Source organism: Aureobasidium namibiae (assembly GCF_000721765.1).
Source record: "Aureobasidium namibiae CBS 147.97 unplaced genomic scaffold scaffold_6, whole genome shotgun sequence".
Classification (NCBI taxonomy): Eukaryota; Fungi; Ascomycota; class Dothideomycetes; order Dothideales; family Saccotheciaceae; genus Aureobasidium; species Aureobasidium namibiae.
In genome coordinates this window covers 528,824-552,952 of record NW_013581203.1, presented here as the reverse complement: position 1 = coordinate 552,952, position 24,129 = coordinate 528,824, and the positions used below count along the sequence as shown (strand labels likewise).

Below are 24,129 nucleotides of genomic sequence, written 5' to 3'. Positions count from 1 at the left end.
AAGATGTTGCAGGGTACGCTGCATCAGATCAACGAGCATTCGACCGACAAGAGAATTGGGTAGTGAAGATTTGGGATATCACATCTTTGGGAAAACAGGATTATGATATGGCGTTTTGTTTTTGGGTTGTAGGCAAAGTTGGATAGCGAACAACAGCTTGTATTGCAAATGATATGACGACACTGGAATCATTACGCTCGTTTGGGCGAGATCCGAAAAAAAGTCTTCGTGCAGTGAAGTCTGTGACGCGAGCGTACAACGACATAAGGAAGAAGTCTACTCAGAACCGATCTTCCAACCACTCTTTCTGATCATCTCGACATCGGCGTCGTCAAGATCCAAGAAACCGTACCAGTCATCAAACTAGTCCCCACTATCTTTAGGCCATATCCTTCTGAAAATCTCCTCGACAGGAACATCCAGTTGTCTTGGATAACCTTTCCTTTTCCTTTCTTCTGCTCCGAGTTCTCTTATTACCATCTCATTGGGTCTATCATCTCGGACTCCAAGCTTTACGCTCCAAGACCGACATATCCACTTGAAGACATCGTATATCTGCATCTTGGGAGGATCGGGGTATCTCGGTTCGCTTAGCAATCTGAGCTCATCTAGACGGCGAAGACGGTCAGGGGGCGATACGAGATGAAACACGGCATTTGCAAAGCCCTCGTCAATGGCTGAGTCGATAAAGGTTCTCCTCATATCACCATAACGACCCGAGCGCTTTGAATCGAAGCGGTCGTAGGGTGGCATTCGACCCTGCTCCCGCTCCAAGAGGTAGTATCTGGTCCGAAACCCTATCGTAAGGTTGCGAAGGCACGGGAACGCAGTGAGAGCCTTGTATACAGCCACCTCGGCGCGGCTACCTTGATCTTTCACGATAGTTATTGCAAGATCTGTAAGTAGTGGGCACTGATCTTTCATCTCTTTGAGCATATGAGCTGCTTCATCGGGCATGAGCTTGTCTGTCTGCGGTAGCTGTGTGAAGACTATCACCATGCCTTTGGTAGACTGCTTCCATCATGTCGACGAACCATCTGTACTTGATAGTAAGCTCCGAGAGTGGTGGTAGACTCGCGACGAAAGTTTTTGCGAGTGCGGTAATGATGTGGGAGCCTCTCAGGCTATGAGTGGAATACGGCTGGAAGCTCAGAAGTTTTAAAGAAGCAAAATCACATTCAATCAGCCATCGCAGAGCCTCTATGTCGAGCTCCGATTTCAGAATCAGAGTATGCAGGTGAGAGAAGTGGGCGTGTGTGTTCCAGCTCTGTAAATCTTGCCTGGTCAGGACGAAGTTGTGGCAGCTTGTGGCTTTCACTTCAAGATGCCTCGAGCGTGTGGATCGATTACGACTATTCTTCTCCATCGGTAGCCTGGTGTCTTGCCACCCCAGCTCTCCAGGAGAGGAATATCTGGTTCGCCAGAAACGTACATCTTCAACGTTTGGTGCTAAATCCGCAATCACCTGCTGAATGACTCGTTGAGATCGACTAGCGTAGGCATCTTCCTCCTGTATCATGTACGAGAACCAGATGCTGTGCAAGCATGGCGAAGATGCAATGGCTAGTTCATGCATATCTGGCTCGGACGTCAACAGACTTCTGACATTGAAAGCTCTCATGTGTACGCGGCAGCGAGGGTGGTATTCGTGTAACGCGTGAAGCACACAAGGCGGAAGTTGGTCTCTGAGCTCGAAGAGTAGGTCCGACAGAGCAGAGCATCGTTTCAATAGATCCGCGAGCGATACCCAATCATGATCATTCAACGGTCTGCTTTTGCCAAGCATCTTGTCGCCTCAAACACCGAATGAGGCTCCATGGTGAGCTTTTCGTCCAGCACTCGGGTGTTCCAAAGCAAGACAGACCCTCAATGAGCGTATGTAACCAAGGGCAGAGATAAGTCCCAAAGCATCAGAGAGTTGTTGCACATCGTCCTTGACGCTCATGGGAGTGTGTATTGGGAGGATGACATTACGAAAGATGACCTTATTGGCAATACTTCTTACTTTCTTGCTCGTCTCCGAGGAGCTACGAACGCTCGCCGGGTGAGAATCGTTAACTAGTTCGCATATTTGCAGAAGGATTTCAGGTGGCAGGCCTTCGAGAGTAAGATGAGACATCCTTCCAAAACGAAACCGAGAGCGGCGAGACTTGCGATCGTGTCGACGAAGTTGGTCGGAGGGATTGAGAAGAACGTAGGTGAGGGGGACGTTGTTATGTGAAGCGCCAGATTGCGGCGCGTAAAATGGCAAGCAAGGAAAGCTGCATCAACCGCACCTGCATCTTGTGTGACCTTACTTGCGGCTTGATGTGCGTTCCAATCCTAACATGGTATTCACTGCGTGGGTGTGGTTTAGTGCTCATGAGGCTTACGACAGGCGTCTTCGTAGCTTCCAATGTTGATGCATCACTGAGAAAAGCCGAACGTGACAGGCTACAGCATAGGTATGCGCAAAGCCACACATAAACACCACCAAAATACCATTGGTCTCTTCCCCTGGGATAGTTCTCATCTCATCTTGAGTGTGCATCAATAACATTATCGCGTCCGAATCTGACTCTGTACATTGTCAGTGACAGGATGATACCAGCACCCTGTTGCTTCTGCCAACACAGAACAAGGAATCGAGCTTCAAGCACAGATTGCGAGCTCCAGACCACCCCGCCGGAGTCCGAAGCGTCAGGCATAAATAGAAGAGCTATTCTTCAATGAACGGGTCGATGTACAACGACAAGACAACGCGAAACGCGATGGATACGCGCACAACCTTTGTCGCCAGGATCTCCGACGATCACGGCACATGTGCATCTCCGATAGCACTGATACGGAGTACTTCAGATCCCACCAGCTGCTCAAGCTGGACAACCGCCGACAGCTTCATCATCGCAAATTATCACTTGTCGTGATCGAGACCATGAGCGGACGCGTCTGGCTCCGAATCCGAGACGAAGCAGGAGGGAAAGGTCTCGGAACACGTCACCGAAGCCCTAAAAGCTGGCTCTCCACATCGGAGCTTCGAAGGCCGACTCGGGACCACTTGTTCGCGATGCTTTCTCTGACGCTGGTCCGACTTGATTTTGCAACCTGGAACTGTTGAACCTCCGACCATCCGATATTGTGTCAGAATACCAAAATATCGTTCTTGAATCGGAGGCGTGAGATTCTATATTTACAGGTAGGATTGTTGTCATGCTGTAGGTTTTCCTCTGTTTCTGGTCATCTACACTTCACGCCACCTCTTTCCAACGCCATTTCCTGAAGCTCAGATCAATAATCACCACTGACCGTCTCGATACATTTCCCATCTCTTTGGACACTCTCGAGCATACCTGTCGTATATCACAATGGGCTTCGTCAGTCTGTTTCTACCAGAGACATCTTCTCATCGTGTCGGACACAGAGACCCGTTCTGGAATGGCAGAAAGAAGCCTTTTATGATCGCAGCCATCGCCTCGGCGATGCTACTGCAGATCTTGTTCCTTATGAACATGTCATATCTATTCGGCTCCCTGTTCAAATCCGAACACAGAGTGCACAATCTACATATCCTCACAGTCGACTACGATGGTGGCGTCATTGGAAAGAGTCTACAGGGTGCCATCACACAGCTCAAAGCTGACACCTTCCCCACTTTCGACATCGAGAATACTACCAAATACCCTGCGGTGGAGGATATTGTCCGATCTGTCAGGAAGGGAGAACATTGGGCTGCTGTTTTCTCTCACGCTGGAGCATCAGAGCGCCTCGCAGCTGCTCTCGAGGGTGGAGACGCTGCAGCCGCGTACGATTCGACCAACACACTTACCTATGTCTGGAACGAGGTCCGATACCCAGCTATGGAAGACGGCACCATCAAGTCTAGCATGTCGCAGCTCATGGCAGTCGCCCGCATTGCATACAACCACATGAACGGCACCGGTGCCCTACAGACACTAAACAAAAACGACCCTGCTGCTCTCCAAGTTTTCCTCGATCCGATTCAAGCAGGGGAAATCAATATCATGCCTACGACACAAGGAACAAGAGTATTGTACAACACCGTGGCTATGGTTTTGCCGATCATTCTACAGTTTTTCTTCCTTATGGCCATCAACGGCGTCAGTGCAGAGTTCAAACTATACTCGCACCTACCAGTCCTCAACAATGGCATTATACGCTTAGTGCTTAGTCTATCATACACATTCATCGGCTCGCTCTGCTGGGCTGGCTACGTCTGGGCTTTCCGCGAGACCTGGTCTGTAGGCGCAGGCCAGTTCTTCTGCACTTGGGTGATAATCTGGTTGTTTATGCACATCAACTTTATCGTCGTACGTCTCCTTATCCCCTCCTCTGTCACCTTTTACTTTCACCGCTTACACTTCCAACCTTCACAGATCGACGTAGCAACCGGTTTCATACCCATGACATTCCTTCCTTTCTTCGTCTTGACCTGGGTAATCCTCAACGTGACCTCCACAATCTGGCCCTTCGAACTCGCGCCTGCCTTCTATCGATGGGGCTATGTCCTTCCCGCTCATGAGGTCTGGCAAGTGCTGATACAGATCTGGTCGGGAGGTGCAGTGGATAGACTGTATCAAGCTTTGCCGATACTATTCACGTGGGAAGTTGTGTTTTTGCCATTGGCAATCGTGGCGTTGAATCATCGCTGCAAGGTTGCGGAAAGAGAGCATCTGGCTGCAGAAGAGGAGAGACGACAACTCATATTGAAGGCGGAGAAGGGCAAGGAGGATGAGGTGGTTGAAGAGGAGGCATCGTCGCTGGTGGACGCGAAAGTGCAGAGTTTCGAGGCGGAGGGGCAGAGAGACGTCTACGCTCCGGCTATTGCCCCTCCGGTCTGAGAGAGGAACCTCTCACCCGAGCTTTGTAATGACGAGCAGCCTTGACTCAAAAAACTGAACGCTGAGAACACAGTCGCGAGCAAGATCCTGTACCACATCCACTCGCAAAGTCCGGCCGCAAGACCTGTCCTCCCTGTTTACAAGGAAATGATGGTAAGTCCGGCCACAGAACCTCAAGAATGAAGATGTACAAGGATAACAGGAAGCGATAGTGTGGGTTGAGTGATCAAGTGTCGGGGCATTGCAGAAGCCAGTCGACTGGGCAATCAAACTCGCTTGCATTGTGTTCGATGTATAATTTGCCACGGAGTTGTATACATACTCATGTCAACAGAGTTTGAAGGGGTGTTATTATCTGGTGATGAACAGGGAGACGAGCGACAGAAAAGGCACGAAAGCCAAAGCCATCAAAGGGTAAAGCAGTCGATGGGAAAACAAGTTCAGAAGGATTGTAAACATCCAGGTCATGTGTGGTTGCGTATTGTAGCACAAGGAGGCAAGGGTTCTTGAGGCTGATCGAATGGGGTAACCTCGGGTCCGAGGATGTGATCGTACTTAGTCTCGAATGTGTGTGTCACTCGTGAATATAGGTGAAACCGAGTCGTAAAAGACTACAATTTGACTTGATTCGGCCCGTTGTACGCGCTGAATCTAGCTGTGTACATAAAAGGCTTGCCCAGCGGAGTCTTGCCATCATCTCAAATCTTGACCAGACAATCTCTAAGATAACTCTTAGCGACCTCGGGCGCAGATAAGCGGCAGAGAATTCCAACATATCCATCGGGTCGGACAATAGCGATAGCTCCTTCTTCCTTTACGATGCCATAAATATCATAAGCGTCTTCTTTCTTCGCCAGTCCGTAGGTTCTCATTTCTGCGAGTTTCTTGACCTCTGATGGAATCTGCGTCCATTCAAATCTTTCTTTGATGGGATGCAAGACCACAAGGTCCGTTGAACCAGCAGGATGGCTGTTCACGATACTGGCACATGCTTGTAGTGCTTTTTGAGACTGGCCGCTGGAATCCAGCAGGTCCGTGCTGGTGAGCACAAGGATGCGGTATCGTCCACTTGATGGTAGTTCTGTGACAGATCAGCTTAGTTGATCGGATACGGTGTAGTTGTCTTCTTACCATCATGTAGCTGACGAGTAGTATTATCAGCATAGCGCTTCAGCTCAACATTCAGTACTCTTCTACCCGGCGTGAGGGCACCATAGAGTGGATCTCCGGTTGAGACAATCAGCTTCTCAGAATTTTGAGCTGCCCGAACAAGCTTGCTAGACTTGTATTCGAGACCACAACCACTAGTAAATCCGCTTCCGTCACGGAACACTTTCAAGAACTCGTCATGGGTAAGTCCCGCTGTGTCAGAGTCGCCTGAACCGATTTTGCCAGAAAACATGTGCGAGAACTTGGTGTCAAACTCGATGAGTTGGCGGGCAGTGTCAACACGCTCCTCTTCAAAGGTCTCCAAAACCGGATCTGTACTATAGTCGGCGGATCTGGGTGTCAAGCCAAGGATTGAATGTGCTAGTTTCCAGGATAGGTTATAACTGTCCATCATGCTGACGTTCATGCCTTGACCTGCTTTTGGGCTGTGTGTGTGACATGCTGGGATGTGGTCAGTATCTCCTTCCTATTCTGAAATGTGTGATTTCTTCACATACCATCGCCAACAATGAAGATTCTGTCTACGCCATCTGGCGTCCTCGAAGAGAACTTTGGGGCCATCCTCTGACCAATCTGGTATGCAGCGTACCAATCTGGAACAGTGCCCTCTTTGATATTGATCTTATACGGTGCAAAAACGGCGTTTGCTTGCTGGAATATGTATTCCAGCGTGACCTCAGCACGCTTCTTCTTGCTTGAGTTCTTCTTTTCGTCCTCAGGTGTTGTCGTACGGTCTGTCTTTGCATCGACGTCGCCGGGCACCTGGACATAGAGACGAGTAAGGTATTCACCCGTAGCAATCTGCTCTCTGGGAATGACCATGATCGAGCCTGCTTCAGAATGTACCGCAGAACGATTGCGAATGTCCGGGAAGTCTGTGTCGGCGACAAAATCGCAAACACCCCAGATGTGATCAGATGTTTCTCCTTCCAGTGACAGTCCCATAGACTTTCTGACCCTTGAATGTGCACCATCGCCGCCTACCAAGTACTTTGTACGCACAGAACCTGGCACACGGCTTCCGTCCTCGAGTTCATGCTCATAGTTGACCTGAACAGGATATTCTGGATGGTTTACGGTATCGACTGTATAGTTCACAAAGTGATGAGATCTTCGAATCGTGTCCTCGGGCGCATAAACACTCAAATTCTCCTGGAGAATTCTTTCGATACGTCCTTGATGGATGGTGACCTCAAACGGAAAGCGTGCGGGAACATTGACATCGGGCACAAAAGATGTCCGCTCGATACGACTTTTGTCGTCCGCTGAAAGGTTCCAGAAAGCCACTTCTTCCATGTGACATCCTTCGGCGATGATCTCCGAGGCTATTCCGAGACTTTGAAAGACTTCAAGTGTGCGAGGCTGGAGACCATCTGCTTGTCCTGCTTTCAAGGTGCCAGGTTTGGAATCCAAGCAGAGTAACGAAGATCCTGTGATTCCATATCTAGCAAGTAAGAGAGTGAGAAAGAGGCCACTTGGTCCGGCCTAATGTGATTGATCAGTATCATGGTATCGGACCTGAGCCTAGAATACTCACGCCGATAACCACTACTTCACGCTCATCATCAGACGAGGATGCCTTGGGCAATAAGCGTGGCAGTGGTAAAGCTCGCGATGGTAGAATCCTCAAATCCCGACGCGCATCAGCGGTCTCTTCGAAGACGGGCATGGCGAAATTATGATGCAGTAAGGTTTTGGTTTACAAAGACCGAGACAAGAGTAATGAAGTCGTGAGCTCAATCCAAAGTGTTAATATCGTCTATCTCGATTGTGTCGACGACCAGGAACTCAAGAAGACTCCAACAACAACGACTTAGCCCCAATTGTCCCGAGCCGGAAGCAGGAGGGGTTGCGGAGTTGAGCCGATTTTCCTAACTTCCGCGCGGGATGCTCTCCTCGTCCGGCGGCAAACGCACGACGAGGCAAGCAACACCTAATAGTTGGAGAGACTACCTCGAGGGTCTGAAGCTTGCTTCACATGCCATCTAATCTCCCCGTGAGCTACATTTCGTCACGCGTAACAGCTGTGGAAATGCACAGTACTTTCGATAATCGAATAGTGTCCATTGAGGACTTGTGTGCTCTAGGCTCTCTTCGGTAACGTCTCTAGTTTAATTATCCCTGTGCCTTTTTATGGCAAGCATTGCGCTCTGACCTTTCGCGGAAGAGAGGAGTATAGGAGACTATGAGTTTGGAACTATGAGTTTGCGAGTCACTGTGCAAGTCGGCAATATAGGGTCCGTGCACACACCAATCTTCCGGGGGTTCAGACGCGTCTGAATTGCCCTCTCCGCGATACATAGATATCGAACAACTCCATCTGGCATCCATGTGTGCGAAGATATAGAAGGCAACATGGAAGACGGGTCTCCGGTTACTCGCCCTTTAGGCCCTCGTAATCTACCTCGTGCGTCTCATGCTTGTCAACGATGTCGGATCAAGAAAGGAAGGTGCAATCAGCAGCAACCTTGTTCATCATGTGTGCGAGCCAGTGCGTCGTGCGTTTACGGAGAAGAGAGAAGGAAGCGAAGAAAGAGGAACGGTGACCAACCTGAAGGGAGTCTCGAGCAGGATGATACACAATTGCAAGCCACCCCTGGATCCGCAATATCGCCTGATACTGGATCAATCACTGTCCGAGGCGTCACTGAAGACGTACCCAATGATGTTACCAGGCGCGACATGGCCTCCGAGCTCAACATTGATTCCATACGCTCAGGTATGTCATTTCTCATTAGGCTAGCATTCACACGCGGAATCTGATCATCGTAGAAGTTACTATAACTTCCAATGATCGTGACGTGGTTGGCGATGTGAATGAACGAACTCAGGGAACGGAATTTTACGGCACTTCCTCCAACTATGTGCTGCTCAATCAGCTGTTCTCTCATGCGCGGCAGCATAGCCTCTCCGGACGAATTCCAACTCCTGGTCGCCTAAGTCAGCCAGCAATGAACCTTGGTCAGAGTGGCCGCTCTCCATCCGAAAGGATGTCTCTTGTCAATCTACTTGCAAACGAAGATGATCTGTTGGCACCATCCAGAGACAAGTCGCCACCTCAAACATCTCCTCCTAGAAGTCGACCATCTGCTCTACGTTCTTTGCCCAATGGTCTTCAATCAAGTGACGGTAGCTCAAGCAGTAACTCGCCAGCAACGAAGCTGCGGATTTCTGAGAAACGCCTTGAGAAGGTTCTCGTCCGCAGCTACATGCAAAATTTGCATCACTTGCATCCCATGATCGACACTGACAAACTCAATCGCATGTGTGAGGAACCTGTCGTACAGCATGACAATCGTCAATCTCGACTGAGACACTTCTTGTCTCTATACAACATCATCATTGCTGTTGGAGCACTGGTAGCTGGATCGGATGTGAAGGACGAGTTCCATCACGAGATTGAAGCGGTGCTGCAGGGCAGGAAAGATTCTCAAGATCCTGGAAAGGCTCCACTACAAAGCTTGTCAAGGCACTATTTTCGCAAGTCGCGAAGCCTACTTGGTGATGTGTTTGAAGCATGCTCTCTGGAAAGTGCTCAAACGCTTTTGTTGATGGTAGGTCTGTTGAGCTCTCGAATCAACACACCGCTAATGTCCACAGTCTTTATATTGTCAAAACTCGCTAAAACCACATGCTTGCTATATGTATTGTGGTATGGCTGTTCGGACTGCGCTTGCCATCGGTCTGCCCTCTGAGTCGATGTCTAATTCAATCGAAGCCTGCAAGGCTGCACGAAGAACTTGGTGGTGAGTTTGTGCTCCTCTGCATTGTTCAAATTCGGCTAAAGGTTCCCAGGTGTATATACTCTCATGAAATGTAAGTACAACCTCCGCGTGTGCAGAGTCATGTCATGCAGATGGCTATAGAGATGCACAGCTCCTTCGAAAAGGTGACGAGACCCAGAGAGGGCGGACAAGTTTACGACTCTCAGTGGGTACTTCATATCCACTCAGAGAGCTGTGCATTTCCATAGCTGGCTTGTGAATGGTATTAAAGTCCGAGGAGAGCCGACAACCTCGCAACCCTTCTACGAACACTTCCCATTCACTAAAGGAACCTTGCATTTCTACAGCATCCGCGTGACATATCTTTGCACACGGAGAGGAAGCGGCTCCCATAAGTGATCGTGACTAACTTGCTAATTCTAGCGATATGTGCTGCTCTGCGGGACGCTTCGACAGTCTCGGCAAGCCACGAAAATACTCCATACCATTACCTCAAATAAAGGTAAGTCCGCTCGGATGGCTCATCAGAAATCTACTTACCGCTCATAAGTCCTTGAGTCCGAACTCCGGCTCCAACACTGCTTATCTGGAGGGATCGAATATCTTTATGATCAATGTAATGGTCGACTTCGCTGTAATACTGCGACGCATCTCTAAAGATATATATCATTGTCACAAAGAAGTCAGCGCTTCTCAAAAGTCGACAGCGGCTTTCTTCATAGACACGCTCCTCGACCAATGGAAACTCGGTCTTCCGGCATGGCACAATTTTGATGTTGTTGATTTTCGAGAACCAGAATGGGCGGCAAAACAGAAGCTGGTTCTCCAGTTGCGATACCTCAATGCACGTGTTATCCTGCATCGTCCATTCCTATCCGAGCCTGCGACTTCTACTGTGCTGGAGAGGCAGAAGCATATCGATCTATGTCTCGAAGCCGCTCGCAAGACTATACAAGTCCTGTACGACGCATATGCGAACAAACACTACTTTCGTACGTGGTGGTATAATTCGACATATACCTTGTATGCCGGGATGATCGTGCTGTATGTTGTCATGCTCGGACACAGTACAGTGGCGCACGATATCCTCCTTGCTGATGTCAAGAAAAGCCGAGATATCCTGAAGTCCATGGAGGAAGCAAGTGTGGCTCGCCGTAGCGCCGACTTGTTGAGTGAGGTACTCGAGATTGCCGTCGTTTACACACAACAAAAGCAAGACACAAGGGCTGGTTCATCTACGATGGCTTCTACAAGCCTTATCGCCGACAGTAGCACTCATCAAGGGCCCTCCGTTTTGTCAAACGATATCACTAGCGCAGGCTTTGCTCAGGACCCGGAAGCATTTATGGCGTCGTTGATCGACCCTACAATACTCCAAGATTTCACAACAGATTCCAACGACTGGATCAACTTTGGATTCTCATCGTCGCTGGAAGATCTCCAGGGATCAATTGACAGCTGGAACAACGCCTTCTCCGTCAACAGCACCGAATGGGACGGTGCCACGACTTGACGAGACTGATATGATCATTCAGACCACTAGCGGACTTCATATCAATACTCACTTCCGTGAAGAACACACATCTGCTTGTTGCTTGCATAACCTCCCCATGTGCTAGATTCTGTCACTCCCACTCCATTCTGACTCCGCTCCCACGACAACATACGAGCGGAACTAGAAGCTATCAAAATGCACAGTCCTTTCCAGAATATAGCAAAGTCCACAGAGAGCGCATGATATATCGACTCTCTTATGATGCACCCTATCCACTGAAGAGACTGTGCATGTCTAAAGCCGTCCGCATAACAATGTTTTTGCACATAGAGGAGGTGTTTGATAAGATGACACCCGGACCGTCTTATCGGAAGTCCGAGTACGTTTTCCGCGTTCCGGTTCACGCATCCGACCCCACAATGCCTTACTCAGCTACCTCACCTGTCTCGTAGAGGCTCGTGACTATCGTTCCACGAGTCACTCACAGCGCATAAAACATCTCAGAAGCCAGAGGCTGTCGCCAGAGTTTAGACATGGACGCTTCTGGGACCAGCATCGACCCTGACAAAGTCTTGTTCGGCTCGAAAAGTGTCACGAAACTTCCTGACGAAATCAAAAGACTAGGCAACTCCTCACCACTCATACTCACCTCGAAAGGAAGAAATGGAGTTGCGCATGGTCAACTACTGGCCAAGATTCTAACCGATGCCTCAACAACTCCAGCCGCAATCCTGAATACAGCAGTGATGCATACTCCCAAACCTGTCACAGAAGAAGCACTCGAACGGCTCAAATCTCAAGCTGCCGACTGTATTGTATCCATTGGTGGAGGCTCTGTCATTGGGTTGGGCAAAGCTTTGTCTATTCGTACTGGACTCAAGCATATCTGCATACCTACAACATACTCTGGCAGCGAGATGACACCCATCCTTGGCGAAACCGACAATGGTCGAAAAGTCACTCGCTCGGATCCAAAGATTCTACCTGACTTTGTCATATATGACGTTGATCTCACGATGTCGTTGCCAGCGGCTGTTTGCTCGTGCTCAGGTGTGAATGCAATGGCCCATGCGGTCGAGTCTCTGTACGCCGTCAACACCACACCAGCCATCTCTAAGCTCGCTCTAGAAGGTATCAAAGGGCTAGCAGAAGCACTTCCGGAAATCGTTCAGGATCCAACCGATCGGTCTGCCCGCGAGAGAGCTCAACATGCTGCATGGCTTTGCGGCGTCTGCCTTGGATCCTCCGCAATGGCATTACACCACAAGCTTTGCCATACCCTCGGTGGTTCTTTCGATTTGCCTCACGCCGAAACCCACACGATCGTTCTCCCTCACGCGGTAGCTTATAACGCACCCGCCATCGCTGACACCATGGAGAAACTTGCGTCGGTATTGCCTGGCAGTGAAGGTGATGCGATCAGAGGGCTAAACGTTCTGCTCGAAAAACTCGAGGTTTCTCGTGCGTTGAAAGACTTTGGTATGAGAGAAGAGGATATAGACAAGGCTACAGAGATTACAATGAGCCTGCAGTATGCCAACCCGAGACCGATGGAACAAGATGGGATTCGTGAGTTGATTCGCAGGGCATGGGCTGGCGAGCCCGCGAGAGTTTGACTCGTAGCTTCTGTTGTCAAGAATATCTCTTGTTTGTCGTAATTTGCTCTTTGAGTCGGCTCCCGACCTGCATGAACTTGGTGACGAGCTCTTGTTGTGATTTTCTGCCTGTGTCATTCAGGGAAATGGCTGTTGAGCGTGACGTGTAACAATATCTCGCAAGCGTGAAGCAGGACTAGAGCAAGTCCGACGTCCTTTGAGCAGTGGGGTTATCCAAGGAAGCGATGGTCTCGGAGGTTCCAGTAGTCATGGCCTCCCTGTGTGTAAAGGTTCGTAACGGCTACAGCTATTCAAATGCACAATGGTCTCGAGAACTAGATCGTATCCCCCGAGATGTGGTGCTCTCTAGACTCTCCTTGGATCCATCCCTGATATAGAAGCCACTGTGCTTTTATCTAGCGAGTATTGCGCTCTATGGCTTCGAGGGAGAGAGGAGTGTAGGAGGAGCCATTGCACTATCGCATATATGCTCGTCCAGTTGCGTGCTAATCATTGTCGCAAAGAGAGGCTTCCACGTTACAAGTCAAGGGCCTCTGTGAGCAGTCCTGACAAGCAGTCCAGAAGCGGTCGTCGAAGTGAAAAGTTCACTCTCCGACTTCCTTTGCTGTAAGTACGTGGCTACCGCTCGACGTGTAGCAAAGAGTCATCCAAGTCCAGGTCCAAATCCAGAAAAGGTCGCTACTCGCTGTCTTCCTTAACAGACCCCTCTTCTTGACTCTCAGCCTTTCCTTCCTCTCTCTTCTTCATCTCTTCCTTTTGTCTCTCCTTTACTTTTCTCGGTTTCTTTGCACTGATTGGTCCATCTGCACTTCTGTCTTTCCACTGTTCAACACGCATTAGCATGCATCTCCGGAATTTCCTCTTGGGATACCCTCAACATACCATACCACCATACTTGTAATGTGGGTACTTGCCCTCAAACCCTTTGGCATCTTCCACGCCTCCAGAAACAGACTTCCAACACGAGCCTGGGCAGACAAAATGCCATTTTTGGGTGTCGTCGATTTGGCAGCGGATTAGTATGTCTCGGGGTGTGGAGCAAAGAGTACAGGATTTTGTCATGGTCCTGGTGATTGGAGAGAACAATGATATAGATGGGACAGAAGTGAATTGTTGGTTGAGAAAGAGGTATTCGAAGACGAAGGAAGCACTGGAGGTGTTGGTATGGAAAGTCAATGACATCATCGGTACTTTTTGTTTGAACTGGATTTTGTTCTTTTGGTGAACGAGATGACATAAGTTGCCCTCTGTCTTCTATGAGTAGTTGTGTTCATAGTATGTGCTGTAAGTTGCAGGGCTTTGTGATGCCCATAGTATTCGATATCCGTGGTCGTTCTTGTTGCGATCTACCGAGCTACATTGGATTCCGCAGTGTATCCTCTGCGAGCGTCAAGTATCACATGGAACATTCTGATAGGGAAGCGCAAGTCATAAGAAATTGGCAGTGGGTGGTAGCATTGCGGGTATCAGAGAAGGGGGCAAAGTGCCTTGTTACCTACCTAGCGCCAAAGGTCCAGTCGTCAAAATCATCATCCTCGTCATCCTCGTCTTCGTCCTCTTCATCATTATTTTGAAAAGTAGTGTCATGCTGTAAAGCATCAACTGTAGTAGCAGGAGCGTCTGGTAACGTGTCGTGCTGCTTGGACAGTCGTAGTGCCTCCCTCTTCTCTCGCAAGCGCCTGACTCGTTCGTCCAACTCGTCCATTTCGTCAAACTCTTGTTGTAGGGCGACTGCAGCATCTTCGGTATCTGCTTCTAATTCTGCTTCTCTTGCTGTTCGTTGTGCGCTCAGCTCCTCGCGAGCCTGGGCAGCCAGCTCTTCGGCTGTGACAGGAGCAGCAGATATCGTGGCAGATGCGCTGATGATTGGGAGGGCGGTGGTTTGTGTGGCAGCCATTTCGCGCTCAAAGGCAGCCCATTCGTCTTCGTTCACGTCTGGCGCAGGGGGCAGTCCAGAAGCGACAGGCTGTGACTCTGCGACGCGGGCGTCTGGTATTGACGGAGCAGGTGCTGTGTCTTGGTCTTCTCCCTGGTCTACATGCTCGTCCTCGTCCTCGCCCTCTTCAGCTGGATCGAAGAAGCCCTCGGGTACAAAGCCTCCAGGCACAGCCTTGACTCTCTTTCTGTCTTGGTCTTGGTCCTCTCCAGCCTTGCGCTTTCGAGCTTGGGCTGGCGCTGGTGGAGGATTGGCGCGCAAATGTTCTAGTCGGGCATTATGTTGAGGCGACTTGATGTGATTCTCCCAGAGCGATTCTGTTTTGACTTGGATATTGCAGACGGCGCATGACAGTTTGCCAGAGTCCGAGTAGTTTGCATGAGGGTGGTTGATGCGACGCGATGCGCGCTCATCGCGCAGAAGTGAGCGCACGTCTGCCATTGTCTTGGATGTCAACGATGTCAGATCTGGGGATGTCGAGAATGGCGTAGTGTGTCGTGTGAGTTGTTGTTTCTCTGACGAATTAATGCTTCCAACTTTTGCATGCGCAAACGCATCATTTCGCCAAGAAAAGGGTGTTATGTCAAAGCTTCCAAGTTGGTCGGTAGGCAGGTAGCCTTTACCCCGTCAAACAGTTTCAATATCATGTCGTGATGGTTACCATGTCGCTGAGTCGGATACGTTATGCAATCAATCGACTGCCTGTATCAGGTACACTGTGGACAATGACGATTGTTCCGGCTTCCATCTATCTTCGCTCTGCCACAGCCGGCTTCCGAAGACACAACTAATGATACGCGTTACGCAGCCATATTGATTCATCACAAGAAGGCGTTTCTTATCGACCAAGTGCAAGTCAACGCGTTGCTTCTCTGCCCCTGCAGTTCCAGTCGATCCGCAAGAGCCATCGTCCAAAAATCTCTCGATCTTCGTGTACCTGCCATCTTGACGTGTCCGGTTTCGCTTTGTAATTTTCATGATAAAGTGTGCGCGGACCGAACCCCTCCTTAAGATCATCCATGCCCACGTGTGCACCTGTCAGTGAGTCGTTAGAGCACCCGATCCCGCCGACGTTCGCTCGCTTGCGAGCTCTTGCTGTCTTCCTCACGACTCGCAATCCTTCCTCTCCGAATCTGAACCATGACTTCAACTTTGCAGTGACTCTTCAACGTACAGTCAGCATCGGCTCTGCGCACTCACGAGGGCTGGGTTCCTGCCACTCTATTCACTATATCATTGACTCGATAGCACCTAGGGCCTGCTCGCCTACGGGAGCCGCAGCTCCGCCGACGGTCGTCTTTCCGTATCCGCAGCGGAAGTCGCACCGAGCTGACCACCACCTTTCGATCCCTTGCGAACATCGTAATATGCTATCCGAAACCCCATCTGAGTCGATCTTGACCTTCTACAAGGATGCTCACTGGTCAGCCCACACAATCCCTTGGCTTCCTTGATATGGATGTGCATAGACTTGAAGTCAAATCCCGAGGGTTCAAACCACGGGCTTTGCAACTTTGCACTCCCAAACGGCCTTAGCATAGACTGCCTTCCTACAGCACTATAACGCGCGGTACGTAGACATTGTACATCTAACACACAAATGTATTCGCTGCATCTAGGCTGCATATACCAGCCGTGTGTGCGTACGTGCCCTCTATAAGAGCACTCTAGAATTTCACTGGAACATTGTGTGACAGACAACGGTCTTCCCCCAGCATTTTTTTTTGGCTCTGACTTTTTGACGTTGCAACAAAAAGAAACTGCGCGCGAACTCCTTTGGGAAACATCTGCCGGCCTGTTCCCAAAATCGCCCAAACATCAGAAGCCCCCTTGTCGGCGAAATCGACGTCATCCCCGCGAGTATTGTCCGTATCTCGCGCCGACGCGCCTTGTTGGAAGAAGCTTTTGTGTCTATGCTTGGGTGTCGTAGGCCTCGCCCTCTTGAATTCAGTGAAGGCAGTCCCTCGCAACAAATGCTGGTTGTGAGCTCCAGAGTTGGTCGGAAAGAACAGGTCAGTGGGGGCTGACACTTTGTCTTGTCATCAATCCGAGTCAAGATGCCTGCCAAACATGCCGATCGCTTGATGATATGCAGGTGGACATGTTTAGACGGCTAGGCAATCCGAGCGTCTAATTGACAACGTGCATGCGTCTCCGCCAATGCATTGCGTTTTAGCCTTCGCTTTTGAATGCTTCTAGTATTTACTCTCTTGGGTGCCCCCCGCTTCCAAGGTGGCTGTTCTCACATTTGCTTGAGGAAGTTGATCTCTCAATACTGTTCGTCCATCATACCAATCTTGTCTTTTCACCCTCGACAAGAGCCCTTCACAATGCTGCAGCACGCTTCAATGTCACATGCCTTTCAGTCGACAGCTACTGGTGTAAGTGCCATTGCCAAAGACTGCCGCAGAGCTCATTCGTTGACGTTCACATGTCTCAGGGCCGAACATATCAAATCTCAAAACTGCCAGAACTCGACTATGCCATCAACGTGACCATATTCAGCGATATCCTGGAACTGGATGACGAAGACGAACAATACTTTTCCCGCTCACTGGTCTGCGACTACTTTACTCTTGCTCAACGGACCTTTGCAGAAATGGATGCATGCTTGTCAGTCAACACGAACGTTCACCTACTCTCATGAGATTGACCTAACGTTAAACAGAGACGACCAAGATATCAAGCAATTACGGAGCAAAGCCCAATTCCTCAGAGGCCCAAGTGCAACACTAGGCATTTACAAAGTCGAGTCCATCTGTGCTCGGATCGAGCAAATGACAGCGGTAGCCGATACATTCCAAGCTGATGCGAGTTCAATAACAACGCTATGCAATTCGACAAGGACGCTATTAGACCAAGCCAGGCAGGACTTTACCGAGGCAGAAACTGCATTACGGCGATTCTATGGAATGGAATGACTGAATCGGATAGCACTATGCTCAGGGAGCAACATCTTCTCTTTACGACCTCTGGGCTTTATATTTGTTACAGAGGATTTAATAATAACAGTATGGCTGGTTCCATCAAGTTCTATTATCTCATTCGCCGATATGCGGTTTCGCTTGTAGAAACAGCGCGGAATTGTACCTTTTGTGTGAGATATGATCTGTGGAGTAATGCCTGCACTTCTCCTCCAGAACATCAACTCCACCAGCAGTCATTGCGATGAGCCAGCCTCGTTTTGCAATGAAGTAGGTCTCTTCTGCGTCTTGGACCAACGTACTAAACAACCAGATGATCAGAACTTGACACTCGCGGTTTCAAGATCAAAAGGTACTCACATCCGCAAGCATTACACAGCGTCTTCAGGCCATGGGGGCCCTTCCGCCACTCCGGAGAATCAGTCGTACCGCACTCTTTGCACAAAAACTCTTGCTCGAGATCAGGTTTCTTCTTTTTCGTGCGTGGCTTGGGTGTCCAGGCGCCAGTCTCTTCCATGGTCTGCAAACGCGATGGGATGATTTCGATGCCCATGTCGCCCATTACCGAATCCACTTGAGGTTTTGTGGATGTTGTTGATTCGGAAAGACTTCTTTTGCGGGAAACGGCGGATTCGGAGGTGGAAAGGGGTGCTGGCGGTGATGCCTCTATTGATTGCTGTTTTTTTGGTTTTTCTCGTTAGTTTGTCAATGTTTTGTTGTATATGTGCGAGGATATTTGTATCGAAATTCTTTGATCTCGGGATTTTGTTTGGAAGGTAGTGGCTTCCACCGAGACCCCCATTCGACATTCGAAGTCTTTCTTCCTCCCCATGTGCTATTCTGCCGCTCTCACCTCGCTCTCACGACAATACGCGAGTGCGACTAGTGCTATAGAAACGCATAGTTCTTACTAGACGATCGTGAAGTCCACAAGGAGCCGACAACATCACGACTCTTTATGGATACTCCCTCATCGCTAACGAAACTGTGCATCTCCGTAGCGTCCGCGTGACATATCTCTGCACACGGGGAGGCTGTACTGGATGAAATTTCAGAAGATACTTACTGCTGTAGCCGCCGTCCTCGTCTCACTCCTAGAGATCGCATATTGAGCCGTGGTGTCGGGATCCTGGTTACATGGCGTCGGCGTAGAAATCGTGTCTCGATAGAAGTGTTCGGCTTCTCCTTTTAACCGTGCCACTTGATTTGATAGGCGAATGTTTGTGATGTAGTGTTCGAGAAACGAGTCCATCAAAGATGTGCTGCTAATCTGATAAGGCCGTGAAGTCATCAAGCACATCTTTGTGCTTATTCTTGAGCCAGTCTTGTCGTCCACGGAAACATTGGTATATGGTTTGAAAGTCGATTCAAAAGGTTTGTAAGAATCGTCGTTGCGTCGTAGTCGATGGTGGCTTCTCCAAGAGTTTCCCGATGCCATGTTGTCCTTCCATTCGATCAGGAATACTGGGATATCGTCGACATTCATATATGTGCTGATGTATTTTCCAACAAGAGTTTCGGGCTTGATTTGAAGCAGCGAGTAGCTTTTTGGCGAAGCATACAGGACGCGACCGTCCTCGGCCAGCACCAGCAGTAAGTCCTCTATACCATCCACGAGCTTTTGACGAAACCCAGAAGAGCGATCAATTGATAGAGCTTCAACCTCGTTGTGGAGATTAGACGGCATTGTGGCTTGCCAGCAGTGTTCGAGCAGTTGGTGTGAAATCGGCGATTTCGTTCCGTGAGAAAGCAGGACAGAGCAGGAAGAGGTACAGCTGAGAATCAACGATAGGGTGATTCAAGAGAGAAATAACTGTTCATGATGGCCCTCTGGGGGAGTGTCCGTGCCCAGAGAGTTTGGGTATTCCTGCTCACAAAGCAAGAATGCGGTGCCGCGTAGGCATCCTTTTTGTTTCCTAGGGCACAAACATGTGCGAGGGGCTCGGCTGTTTTTTCGTCTGGCGCCATACCGCTGCACTGGGCATCGGTCTGTGTGAGACCATTTTCGTTTGTTCGACTCGTGTGCAAGAAAGAACGTGCATAAAAGACAGCTGAGGCTCAACTCTGACAGCCCCTCCCCGCTAGGGCGCCCGGTGCACCTGAACGGGAGAAATTCCGAAAGGATGCGAGTTTAAACTTGGCGTGCCCTCTGGTCGTGATCTTCGTTCACCGTGAACGGCTGCTCTATGCCATTTCGACAGCGCTCAGAGGTCTGATACTGCCCTACGCACATTCACAGAGTCTAGAGGAAGTTTCGACCTTCATCACAGAAGCCTGTCTCACAGCCTGCCAGTAAAGTGCTGAAGCAAAGTAGCGACGAGCTCACGGAGGGTTGTTCCGTCCTCCACCCAATGCGAGGCCGGAGGCCCCCGACCAAGTACCCTGACAAGTCCGAAAATGGCCGTCAAGTGGCAGCTCGCGCAAAGTCTAGCCGGATGAGCCAGGTCGAGAGCTTCTTGCTGCATCAAAGCAATAACACGATCGCTGATTCCCTTGCGCCTGTGTACCTTGCTACAGTGGTCTAGATCTTTTTCTCTATGCGAGCAACTCTCCTTGCATAAGGGTTGAAACACCTCATCAGCCTCAGACAATTTACTGCATCTGATGAACACTCGATTCGCGATCCCCAAAAGGCCACCAAAAACACCAACAATCGGCAAAACCTGACCAAACCTCGCAATTGTTATCAACCAGACGTAAACGAATGGGATCCCGCATGTCACCAGCTTCGAAATTCTTGTCGCACGTACCCTGCTGGCCAATCGAGCGATCTGAAAGCGGTGACGATCGGCATCATGCTACTTTTCTTAAGCACCGGATTGTTATACATGGGAATGTGGCTTGCCCGGGTTGCCAGGCGATTGGGGAAAGGAACACCATCGGTGATATGGCCGAAGGCCGTGAAGCAGTGGTGTTCCAGGCGTTCAACGAATCTCATGTTATCGACCGATCGTTTGCCTCTGGTTTAAGAGGTATCGCGATTTTGTACGCAATCGGTCAGCGCAGCGGTACATATCAAAGCCACTTATGCTTACCGGCTGTGAGCGGATGGAAAGAGCTCGAGGTCGATTGTGCTGTGTGCAGCAACGCTTTTGGGATTTGGTCGACGCGACGCTCGGTCTCGGAAGTGAGGGTGAGAGCAGTATTCGGCCGTAGTTCGACTCATGCTGCTCATACCACAAGGCCTTAGGGAACAGCGACCTCGCCAATCGACACTTACAATACATCGACTCGAGCATTCCATCTTGTCAGGAAGCATTGAAGCATAAGAAGAGTTGGGGCACACGCTGGGATCGGCCTTCCATACTCATGGTTCTGACTTACATATACCAATGCAGTCTCCGACTACCCCAAGATCCTGAATCTGGCCAACCGGATTCAACCCTTACAAGCTAAGGTGATGTGGTGTAGTGGTAGCATGTGTCGTTGTGGAGGTTAAAGTCCAGCAACGCCGACCCGACGGCGGTTCGATTCCGCCCATTGCCAGGATCGTATTTTTTGTTTTGTCGAGAGCTCGTATCATGTCTCAAAGTCCTTTTCTGCTGCTGAAAATTGCTGGTCCGCAAGAATTTTTGAATGTTGGTGTGGCACGTGCGCTCGACTGGTTTGGCTTGGAGAGCTGGACTTGATTTGCATCTTGCAGTAATTGGACCAATTGCTCTGATGTGCTGATGAAATGCCTACATTCACAGTGGGACATTGAAAGCGCATGATGCTCTCATCGAACATGTGAGAAGAGTACGCAGCGAGTCGACAAGCATTCATCTTCTTCCCGGGCAAGATTGGCCAGATCCGTGCTTGCTTGCCCCACATACTCCCCACCAAGAGAAAAAGGTTTCCTTTCCGCACGGCAGGAAACCACATTTTGACACACAAAAACTAGAAAAGAAATGCCTCGAGGGAGAATCGAACTCCCATCTAAGGATTACCCAAGCCATGCTTGGTCATATTGATGACCGATATGAGACCTTCGTACTAGCCGTTATACTATCGAGGCTTGATGTGATCTCATTCGACCAATCGAAATATATACCCTGAACAAGCGACCAGACGGTGTGAAAATGGTTGATGAGGTGTTGTGCGTCCATAGCTGCTCAATATACTTGTTGGAACCTGTGTCATAAATCAATGGTTCTCAATTGAAGTGTTTTGATCGTTGTATGGCAGTCAATGCGTGATTAGTGTGAGTTGCGATGGGTGCTCTGTGGTCCTCCATGAGATATCGATCGTCAAATTCGAAACGACAGAATCCGAGTCGAAATTCCACCAAATTGCCAGCAAGACCCGATCAACGATCGCTAGCTATATGAAGCACATACAAGAGGCCACTCAGCTGATCTGAGTATGAGTTCTAGAGGTTGAGGACATGTGGTGTAGTGTTTCCGAGATGGACTTATTGCAGCCAGGGTCGCATCAGATACGATCTGACATGGCCGAATTTTACTCTACATCCATCGTCGTTGCACATTGAGGTTGTGATGCACTCTTTGCAGTTGCGTAAGACAATGTGTCTGTTGATGTTGACGAGCACTAAGTATTACAAGTACTAATCTTCACTCATCGTCCTCTTTGGCCTCATCGATCTGCGCTCTCAACCCACTTCTGCCAACCTTCATGGCCAGCTCCAACTCCCTCTCGGCCTCACCCAATCTGCCTCGTCCAAATGCTAAATCTCTTTCTCTCTTCCTCTTCTCTTCTTCCACTTTCTGCTCTCTTTCCCTCAGTGCTTGCTCTCTGCGTCTCCTTTCTTTGCTTCGTATCTCCTGCTCTGCTCTTTCTTCCTCGGTCGCAGCTTCCTCCTCATCTGGAGCTGGTGCCAAAGTAGAGATGTGTGCTTCCAGTAAATCGTCGCGAGCCTTGGGAGGTAGAGAGATGAATCGAATGTCGATCAGAAGATCCTTGGGCAGATTCTCAAGTCTGGTGTCTCTGTTGAGGTGTTTCAAAGGTAGAGATTTGAGCAGGGCAATCAAATCTGATTTCAGCTGCGAAGCCGAAAGTTTCAGACGAGCAATGTGCTCGCGGTACAACTTCTCCCTCTCCTTGTCACTTAGTTTTGCATCGCGCATAGCATCTTCCTTTTTGTATTTCCTGCGGAATTCTGGCCAGTAGAGCTTTGGTGTTGCTTTTTCGGAAAGAAGGGATAGGTATGGGATGCGTGGATCCAGTTTCTCCTGTTTGGCCTTTTGTTCGCGGAGTTGAACGATCTTGGTACGAGTCCAGTCGGCCCAGACTTCCTTTCTGCGCTTTGTGGTTGGCAAAGCGGTGTATCTGCTATCGTCGATGATGCGGCCATCGGAGATGAGAGTTTCCCAGGGTATGTAAGGGGAGATGTGTTGATCCTCGAGCATGTCGCAGAATAGTGCGGCTCCGTCCTCGTCGGTCAGAGGAATGCCTTCCATGCCCTCTTCGTATTCGTCTTCACCACCGCCTCCAAACTCGCCGCGATCGAGGCCGTACGAGTCTTCCATTGCAGCCAGTTGATAGGCAATGTCGTCTTCGTCAAACTCCAGAGGTCCATCTTCTTCGGCATTGCCTTCTTCTTGACGCGGCGCACCACCCTCATCGTCTTCGTCGTCAGTGACCTCGATCTCTTCGTATTCCGAGTCCGACCCTGCAGCATCTTCCTGTGGTTTCTCCGGCTCTTGCGATTTGGCCTTGTCCTCTGGCTTTTCAGGCACCTTTTCAGACTCTTGGCGAGGAGGGCGTTCTGCGACAGCGACTTTATTGGCACTGCTAGCCTCGTCAGGACTCTTGAGTTTTTCATCCAGCTTCAAGCGATCGAAATCGACCAGGGCCTTCATAACATCATCAGGAAACTTCCAAAAACTCTCGTTGGTGTCGGGATTGTGGACGAAGCGTCGGCCAAGCTTGGTATACACGACGACCCATGGTTTACAGTTCGGGATAACTTCTTTGCGCTTTGGGCGATCGTGGGGTTGTGGTCGACGTCGTGGCTCGTGGGAGGGAGCAGCAGAGTTGAATGCAGGCTGGCCGTATGGTGGGTATGGATTGTACTGAGCATTTGATGGGTATGGGTTGTATGCGGCAGCAGATTGAGGGTATTGCGCGGCAGGATTCGAGTTGTACTGCGCGGGAGTATAGGTGGTAGGCAAGGCAGCTGGCGGGGGAGAAAATGCAGGTTGTGCCTGGGGTGGAGTAGGGAGCGAGGGAGAAGGAGCGGCAGCAGGTCGTGTGTAGGTCGAGGCTTTTGTGGCCGTGTTATAATAGTACTTGTGGCCTGTGGCGCATCAGTGAGTGTCGTTGTTTGACTTTGACCACTTTTTGTTCATACCTGTTGGAGCCGTGTGTTCGGTCCAGCCGGGCGGCAGCGACGGTAGATCCTGTGCTGCCTTGTACGTCGACTTGAGTCTCTTGCGATCAGGCGCGTCCATGGTGCGTGCTGTGCAATGGTCGATAGTATGGAT

General features: G+C 49.8%; 11 protein-coding genes across 11 annotated transcripts; 4 read left to right on the top strand and 7 right to left on the bottom strand.

Moving 5' to 3' along the window:
* Positions 1–276: 276 nt before the first annotated feature.
* M436DRAFT_62778 (uncharacterized protein) lies at positions 277–1,786 on the bottom strand (the record flags this gene model as incomplete). The annotated part of the gene is made up of 4 exons (XM_013573194.1): positions 277–363; positions 478–978; positions 1,035–1,124; positions 1,433–1,786. 4 exons carry the CDS (start codon positions 1,784–1,786, stop codon positions 277–279), a joined length of 1,032 nt encoding a protein of 343 aa, XP_013428648.1.
* Positions 1,787–3,344: 1,558 nt separating this feature from the next.
* M436DRAFT_44140 (uncharacterized protein) lies at positions 3,345–4,838 on the top strand (the record flags this gene model as incomplete). The annotated part of the gene is made up of 2 exons (XM_013573082.1): positions 3,345–4,307; positions 4,374–4,838. 2 exons carry the CDS (start codon positions 3,345–3,347, stop codon positions 4,836–4,838), a joined length of 1,428 nt encoding a protein of 475 aa, XP_013428536.1.
* A 698-nt stretch (positions 4,839–5,536) lies between these two features.
* On the bottom strand, positions 5,537–7,677 carry M436DRAFT_43662 (putative phenol monooxygenase; the record flags this gene model as incomplete). Its single annotated transcript, XM_013572983.1, has 4 exons — positions 5,537–5,919; positions 5,970–6,449; positions 6,506–7,493; positions 7,546–7,677. The coding sequence occupies 4 exons, from the start codon at positions 7,675–7,677 to the stop codon at positions 5,537–5,539; spliced, it is 1,983 nt and encodes a 660-aa protein (XP_013428437.1).
* Positions 7,678–8,363: 686 nt separating this feature from the next.
* M436DRAFT_71815 (uncharacterized protein) lies at positions 8,364–11,246 on the top strand (the record flags this gene model as incomplete). Its single annotated transcript, XM_013573257.1, has 7 exons — positions 8,364–8,727; positions 8,781–9,562; positions 9,609–9,754; positions 9,804–9,824; positions 10,157–10,235; positions 10,284–11,158; positions 11,219–11,246. The coding sequence occupies 7 exons, from the start codon at positions 8,364–8,366 to the stop codon at positions 11,244–11,246; spliced, it is 2,295 nt and encodes a 764-aa protein (XP_013428711.1).
* A 515-nt stretch (positions 11,247–11,761) lies between these two features.
* Positions 11,762–12,844, top strand: M436DRAFT_43616 (maleylacetate reductase; the record flags this gene model as incomplete). The annotated part of the gene is made up of 1 exon (XM_013572977.1): positions 11,762–12,844. One exon carries the CDS (start codon positions 11,762–11,764, stop codon positions 12,842–12,844), a length of 1,083 nt encoding a protein of 360 aa, XP_013428431.1.
* A 678-nt stretch (positions 12,845–13,522) lies between these two features.
* Positions 13,523–13,906, bottom strand: M436DRAFT_71813 (uncharacterized protein; the record flags this gene model as incomplete). Its single annotated transcript, XM_013573256.1, has 2 exons — positions 13,523–13,666; positions 13,727–13,906. The coding sequence occupies 2 exons, from the start codon at positions 13,904–13,906 to the stop codon at positions 13,523–13,525; spliced, it is 324 nt and encodes a 107-aa protein (XP_013428710.1).
* Positions 13,907–14,339: 433 nt separating this feature from the next.
* Positions 14,340–15,724, bottom strand: M436DRAFT_71812 (uncharacterized protein; the record flags this gene model as incomplete). Its single annotated transcript, XM_013573255.1, has 2 exons — positions 14,340–15,214; positions 15,718–15,724. 2 exons carry the CDS (start codon positions 15,722–15,724, stop codon positions 14,340–14,342), a joined length of 882 nt encoding a protein of 293 aa, XP_013428709.1.
* Positions 15,725–17,265: 1,541 nt separating this feature from the next.
* On the top strand, positions 17,266–17,689 carry M436DRAFT_30802 (uncharacterized protein; the record flags this gene model as incomplete). The annotated part of the gene is made up of 2 exons (XM_013572918.1): positions 17,266–17,393; positions 17,449–17,689. Coding segments are annotated over 2 exons (369 nt in total), but the record flags the coding sequence as incomplete, so codon positions are not given.
* A 251-nt stretch (positions 17,690–17,940) lies between these two features.
* On the bottom strand, positions 17,941–19,391 carry M436DRAFT_71810 (uncharacterized protein; the record flags this gene model as incomplete). The annotated part of the gene is made up of 3 exons (XM_013573254.1): positions 17,941–18,005; positions 18,065–18,370; positions 18,797–19,391. 3 exons carry the CDS (start codon positions 19,389–19,391, stop codon positions 17,941–17,943), a joined length of 966 nt encoding a protein of 321 aa, XP_013428708.1.
* Positions 19,392–19,983: 592 nt separating this feature from the next.
* Positions 19,984–20,642, bottom strand: M436DRAFT_62770 (uncharacterized protein; the record flags this gene model as incomplete). Its single annotated transcript, XM_013573193.1, has 2 exons — positions 19,984–20,203; positions 20,455–20,642. The coding sequence occupies 2 exons, from the start codon at positions 20,640–20,642 to the stop codon at positions 19,984–19,986; spliced, it is 408 nt and encodes a 135-aa protein (XP_013428647.1).
* Positions 20,643–22,257: 1,615 nt separating this feature from the next.
* On the bottom strand, positions 22,258–24,096 carry M436DRAFT_44467 (uncharacterized protein; the record flags this gene model as incomplete). Its single annotated transcript, XM_013573147.1, has 3 exons — positions 22,258–23,370; positions 23,419–23,942; positions 23,997–24,096. 3 exons carry the CDS (start codon positions 24,094–24,096, stop codon positions 22,258–22,260), a joined length of 1,737 nt encoding a protein of 578 aa, XP_013428601.1.
* Between the last annotated feature and the right edge of the window lie 33 nt (positions 24,097–24,129).